This window comes from Podarcis muralis, chromosome 4 (genome assembly GCF_964188315.1).
Source record: "Podarcis muralis chromosome 4, rPodMur119.hap1.1, whole genome shotgun sequence".
In the NCBI taxonomy this organism is placed as follows: Eukaryota; Metazoa; Chordata; class Lepidosauria; order Squamata; family Lacertidae; genus Podarcis; species Podarcis muralis.
The window spans coordinates 24224088-24230984 of record NC_135658.1 but is presented as its reverse complement, the minus strand read 5'-3'; the positions used below and the strand labels follow the sequence as shown (position 1 = coordinate 24230984).

Here is a 6897-nt window from a genome sequence, read left to right as displayed (position 1 = left end):
CTTGGTTTAGCTGGTCAGTTGAAACAATTTGTGGCCCCTGACACATATTGGCAGCTTCTAGGAACCACAGGCGAGAGCTGAGTGCAGGGTGGGGACCCAGAAGGAGAAGGATGTATCCCCCACCAGAGGTACTACTCATCCCCTAACACCTAATACACCCCAGAATACTTGTATTCTGTAATAAAATGCAGAAACTCACCAACACAGTAACACAATACTTTTTTCTCTTTTTTTTTTTGCTTTGAGAAGGCTATAACTGTCTAGGCTCGATGGAGTCCAATAACATCTGGAGGGTCACATGTTTTCCGTTCCTGACCTAGGTGAATAGCAGTACAAATTGCTAAATGTATTTTGACCTCTGATGACTTGGTGTATCTCAGTATAGTATTTTATTCAAAGCTAGGTAGTAATGAGTCTTGTTTATGAAGAAGGAATGCAATAAAAAATTAAATATGAAACAATTGAATTTTTCTGTTTTTAAGAACATGAACCCTGATGTAAACTAGCTTGAAATTGTAATTATTCTTGCTAGCTGCACTCTACCAGTAGCTCCTATATTTAATCACTGAAGACGACATTCTGCAATTTAACTCTAATGATGCTTAGAGATAAGTCAAATATGGGGGAATATGTATCTTCTTATGAACTACCAGTGATATTTTTCTAGAAAAAGAGATGCCTGAACTCACAACGAACACCTCTCTCATTCTCTTAGAATGGCAATAGTGCCCATCTGAGATGTGCCAGAACTGAATTCTGGTGAATTCCAGCTGAAAAAAGCACTGTAAACTACTATGAAGTACCTAAAGGAAGGGTGGCATAAATATGATTTTTAAATATTCATCAAAGCAGGGCTGATGAACACAAACTCCCATCAGCTTTAACTAGCAGGAGGAATGACCAGGAATAACAGGAGCTGGAGTTCAGCAACATCCAGAGGACCAGAGATCTGTTCTGTATTAAAGGTTTGCATGGTATGATAATTCACACAATTCACTCCTCAAACGTAGCATATCTTTGCTGCTGTAAACATTTTAAAGGAGGGCAGAGGAGCTATGACTCCCATCTTGCCTGACCATTGGCCCAGCACCCTTTTAAAGCTTTGAAATATTGTCTCCTCTTTTTCCATTGTTCAAACCTGAGTGCCATTGCTTATGTATCGAAAACAGCAGCATTCATACATAAGAGATGGGTTCTGAGCAAGCTTGGGGAAACCCCAAGGATTGGAGAGCTCCAATTTTGCAGGGGAAGGGGATAACCATCCAAACGGACCAGCAGGCATGGAATGCTGACCGACTGTTGGGGACCAGGGGACAGAAAGCCAGGGGGTAGAAAGGGAATAGGGAATGGAGTATGCTGCAGGAGGGCATGGCTGGCTGGCTGAAATGCTGAACAGAAGCGCTGTGCAGTGCAGCACAGCATTTTGTTGCAGATCCTGCCTGTTTATTGTGCTTGCCTGAGTGTTATGATGCACAGCCTTACTTTGGCTTCTTACAGCTGATATGGAGAAGGCGCTATTTCAAATGAAAAATTAAAGGCAGCAAGGATTCAATGAGCAGGAAACAACTTTGCTCTTGAAATGTTAATGCTCATGCAGCTGAAGCAAATGTGCAGACATTTCTCTCTAAAGGCAATATGGTCTAGGACTAGAAAATAATTGCTTCACCCCAAAGACTATCAGGCACTTATGGGAATTTGGAATGAGGCAACAAAAATCAAGTTGTATGTTGTTGTTGTTTAGTCATTTAGTGTGTCCTACTCTTTGTGACCCCATGGACCAGAGCACGCCAGGCACTCCTGTCTTCCACTGCCTCCCACAGTTTGGTCAAACTCATGCTGGTAGTTTCAAGAACACTGTCCAGCCATCTCATCCTCTGTCGTCCCCTTCTTCTTGTGCCCTCAATCTTTCCCAACATCAGGGTCTTTTCCAGGGAGTCTTCTCTTCTCATGAGATGGCCAAAGTATTGGAGCCTCAGCATCAGGATCTGTCCTTCCAGTGAGCACTCAGGGCTGATTTCCTTCAGAATGGAGAGGTTTGATCTTCTTGCAGTCCATGGGACTCTCAAGAGTCTCCTCCAGCACCATAATTCAAAAGCATCAATTCTTCGGCGATCAGCCTTCTTTATGGTCCAGCTCTCACTTCCATACATCACTACTGGGAAAACCATGGCTTTTACTATACGGACCTTTGTTGGCAAGGTGATGTCTCTGCTTTTTAAGATGCTGTCTAGGTTTGTCATTGCTTTTCTCCTAAGAAGTGGGCGTCTTTTAATTTCATGGCTGCTGTCACCATCTGCAGTGATCATGGAGCCCAAGAAAGTAAAATCTCTCACTGCCTCCATTTCTTCCCCTTCTATTTACCAGGAGGTGATGGGACCAGTGGCCATGATCTTCGTTTTTTTGATGTTGAGCTTCAAGTTATATAGTAGGGGCAATATGCAAGCTACACATATTCCAAATGGACTGTGTTCCTTTGGGAACAGCCCTGCCTTAAGTTATCCCTTTGTGGCTGGGCTGAGGTGTCAAGACAGTTTGGCAGACACAATTTCTCCCTTTGCTGCAATAAAAGTGGAAGAAGACACTGGAATTGTGTCACAAAATTTCTAAAGGGCTGGAAATCTTATGCCACCTAGAACAGAACGAGTAATCTCAAGAGTGCCTACATGGAAAGGGCTGGTGTTTAAGGTTCTCTTTGTTTGCCCAGCCATTTCCTCTGAAAATATAGAGTGGTAAATAGTCAAGTTAAAGCAAATGGGCCGTAAAGAGACAAGTTGCTGCTAAGCCCAGCCTTAAAGGGGAAAATTAGGACAGAGCTGTTCCTACGCATGAACAATATGGATACAGGATCTGACTTGCAAGGAAGGCTTGCAGCTCCCTGAGACAGAGAAGTTGAAAGATGACACTGGGAGGGGGTGGTGGAGATCCTTTATTCAGAAAGTCAAGACATGTGGTCTTAGCTCTTTGCTCATATTTACATAAGGGGCTGGGGTTTTACCAATCCTTTCCTAGGAGGTCACCCAGCCCAATCCCCTGCCCAATGCAGGATGGAGCTGTAGCATTCCTGACCGATGGCAGTCTGGCGAAGAAAAGCTCAGGAAGGCTGTTCCAATGTCAAAGAGCTCATTCTACTGTATTAGGAAGCTTCTCCTTAAGCAAGAACAGGTGTGGGAAAGCTTTGGCTTTCCAGAGGTTGCTGAACTACAACGTCCATCCTCCATAGCCATGAGCATGATTGCTGGAGCTGATGGGTGTTGTAGTTCTGGAGAGCCAAAGGTTCCCCCACCTGTCCTGGAATGCTCTCCTGCTCCTCTTTAAGGTGTAGACCAGAGTTTGCATTTGCAGGAGCATCAGCATCCTGGCTTGAAAGCCTCTCCCTTGAAATGGAGTCCTCCCTAGCTAGTAAATTTTACAAGGGCAGCCAGTGCAGATATACCAGCTAAGGAAGGGCGAAATTTCAAGCAGGTGGAGCCCTCCTAAGATTAAGGATTCTGTCTCTAGGCACACTGCAGGAACACTGTTCTTGACTTTTGAAAATGGGCTGTAAGCTGCATTCTACACTAAGTTTATATTCATTCTGTTTACTCCTGATTTTTTATTATTTGCCTCACTGGGAGTGGGAGAGAATAAGGGAGGTCAGTTGCCGTCAGGAAGCATGGAAGGTCGTTCTGTTTACGATCATTGCAAAATTCCAAAGTTCACATCAGGGCAACACCTTCAGTTGGCCAACCTTAATATTATTTATTAGGCACACAGAAAAGTCCACATTAGACTAACGCCTTTATTGAGCCAACCCAAATGCTTGTTCACTATTTCATGGCATTTTGGCTGCCCTAAATAAAGGTACACCGCCCCCCCCTTACGATTCTTTTCCTTATAGCAGCTCCCTCGGCTTGCAGTTGCAAGACGTTTCTCCAATAATTACAACCCATAATAATGAAAATGACAAAAGAAATAAAATAACCACCAGCGTTCCAGCGAGCCTCTTAATGAAGAAATTCAACAAGCAAAAATTAGCAACAATAATGGAAGACTAACAAACGAGCAAAATTAATCAAGCCGCTTTACTTCCACCGCAGACCCAACCACTTGTGTGTGTGGTCCCGCTCGGCGGGCGTGGCGAGGGGCGGGGCTTGTAATTGCAGCAGGCGGGGTTCGAGAGGCGACCGCGGGGGCGTGACTAACGTTGCTGTGGGGCGGAGCCTCGCGGCGGAGCTTCCCTGGGCTTCGCCCTGGGGGGCGTGGCCAGCTGCGCCGCTGCCTGCAGCACTCGGGTTGTTTCTATGCATTGGCGCGCGAGCTGTTCGGCGCTGCGAAGCTGCTGGGCTCGTGGAGATGCTGCAGTAGCGGCGGCGTTGGCGTTGGCTCGGAAGCCTTTTGCTGCTGCTGCTTCATTCATGGTCGCAGGAGGGGTTGCCGTGGCTTCCGCAGCCGCCTTCTCTTGCCCAGGACCAGCCTGTGATGACCCCGGGCGTATTTCGGGCTGTTTGAACGGCGGCGGCGGGGGGGAAAGGGGTGCTTGATGAAAGCGATGTCTCCCCAACAGGATCACATCGGGCAGGGGCGCTCTTCCTCCCTGACCGGAGGGTCCCGGCTCTCCATAGCCTCCGACGCCAGCAAGGTGAGTGAACCCGCCGCCGCCCCTTTGCAACCCTGCCTGGATCGGGGGACGGGGACGAAAACCATCTTCTCCTGTGCAGACAAGAGACGGACCGGCCGCCTCGTTCGCCCTTGGGTTTTGCAGCGAAGGCTCCCCGTTGCTAATAATAATAGCTTAACCTGCCCCTTCCTGAAACTTGCAGGCTGGTCCTGTCCGCGCAACTAGGGGAGCAAGCCCTTTCGGTTTCCAATGGAGCTTTGCTCCCCAAGGAAGCCGGGCTGGCGCTGCAGCCTCTCCGCGTGCCCAACTTAAAAGCACGCTCGTGGGGAAACAGGTCCTGCAGAGTTCAAGTAAAAAGACCTCAGTGGCAACTGCAGCCTCTTAACTGGTAGGGAGAGCTCGAGTCCGTGCAAGCCCCTCGTTCACTTTTTTCTTTTTTTGCATGACACCCCCCCCCCCGCTTTCCCCCCTATGTCATTTTCTCTCCCTGCCCATCAATTTCGGGAAATAATGGGGGGGGCGGTGTACCCACCTCCCCGATATCCCCTCTCCACCATTTCCAGTGTCGATGCATTTGTCCTGAAGCGTGCTGCTGGTGGGCGGGGAAGGTCAGGGTGGTGGCGGCGCTGCAAAAAGCATCGCTGCAACCTGCGAAGGTTCCCGGTCCTTAAATGCTGTAGAAAGACGGTCCTGTGCGCGCAACGCGCACGTTTGGGGAAAGCGCAGTAGATGGAGGTCGCTTGCGTTCGGGGGGTGGTGGGGAAGGGGGCTGCGCGTCTTGCGGGAAGTGTGCTGCATAGCTGGCGCGGGGGATCGATCGATCTTTCCCTCCCCCGCCCTTGGTAAGATCTCCAACGGAGCGTCGTGATCGAGAGAAACCACCGAGCTGCTGTTCTTGGCACATCGCGTTCCTTAAAAGCGCCACCAGGGATCCCTCGGGAGGCGCGCGATCGCCTCGGTCCTCTTCCCCTCCCTCCCTCCCTCCGCGCCGCATGCGTGCTTCACCTTCCCTGCCCCAGGTTTGCATGCCTGGATTGGTGTGTTTTGCACTTGATGGATGGACAGACGCGGTTCTGTTTTTGAGTAGCCGCTGCTGCAAGGCGCTCTCGGAGCCCGCAGTAGCTCTTTCTGCGCCGGCTGCTCATGGACGTGAGGCTCGGCGACCCGGGGACTTCGTGATCGGTCTGCTTTGAAGGTGGCATCGTCGCGACAGGCGATCTCGTCGGGGTGGCATTTTCTACATAGATGCTGGCTGGATCTGTGGATCTCCCTTGGCATGTATTGTTCCAGGTAGTCTTAGATCCTGGACTTAATGGTCTTAGTCGTATACCTTCTCTCCCACCAGTAACGTGTATTGATTCACTAGCGCTCCCACCCCCCATAGGAATGTATATTAATTCACCTGCTTCAAGTTGTGGGGTGATCTAGGGCCCACCTACTCATTTTGCTGAATGGGCACCTGGATTGCGTGCTAAAGTCCTGTCCTTGTGGTGCCAACTACATTTGATGCCTCTAAATGAGAATGGGACAAAAAGTGGAGGAGGGTTGGCATTCCTGGTTTGGCTTGCGCCTGCAGTTGTATTTCTATCTAAAATTACATATTTTAAATAGAGTGGTGCTCTTGCCCAGTGCAAGCTTATCTGAAATGTATGGGGAAATAAACCCCCATTGAAAAAATAAGCATAAAATATTGTGCATTCTCATAATTTGTGCAACAACCTTGTAAAGCAGGCCAGTATTGTTGTCCCTATAGTAACGACTGCAAGGTATGAGCGCGGAACTCAGGCTGAGAGATTGTGTCGGGCCTAATGTCATTTTTGTGGTTGATGAGATTTTTGAACTTTTTGGAGAAGTGAACGGGAGGTGCAGTTGTTCTTGCTTTTGCATGGTGTTGTGGTTAATGTCTTGTTTGAATCAAGACCTGGGAGACCAGTGCTCAAATCTCTATGGGGCTATGAAGCTCATTGAATGACCCTGGGCCAGCCACTGTTTCTCCTCATCTTAACCAACCTCACAGGGTTGTTGTGAGGTTAACAGGGAACCGTGAATGTCACCTGGAACTCATTGGAGGAAAGATGGGAATTAAATGGAATCTCTGTAATATACGCTGCAGCAAGGCTGCAAATAGATGGCTGCATCAAATTAACCTTTGTGTTCTGTGTACCTGCAGCCACTTCCAGGTTCTCGGCATGTCTGTGAGACAGAAGCGTGCAACTATAACTGTATGTGCAGCTGTCACGCAGTTTCCTCTGCAGAGGAAATCTTGCCTTTCAAATAATGGCCCCTTTCTCTGCATGAAA

The 6897-nt window shown here is 48.5% G+C and overlaps 1 protein-coding gene across 3 annotated transcripts in view; it reads left to right on the top strand.

The window, feature by feature from the left end:
- The first annotated feature begins 4235 nt into the window (after nucleotides 1–4235).
- The window catches only part of ARHGAP20 (Rho GTPase activating protein 20), an 81078-nt gene continuing 78416 nt past the window's right edge, over nucleotides 4236–6897 (top strand). Inside the window, exon 1 of one of the 3 annotated variants that reach the window (XM_028726257.2) lies at nucleotides 4236–4618. In XM_028726257.2, coding sequence (XP_028582090.2) covers nucleotides 4520–4618 — 99 coding nt within the window. In that variant the 5' untranslated portion in view covers nucleotides 4236–4519. Of the gene's footprint in view, nucleotides 4619–5355; nucleotides 5440–5603; nucleotides 5888–6897 lie in introns of those variants that run through there. The other 2 variants (XM_028726260.2, XM_028726258.2) reach the window with 2 other exon arrangements.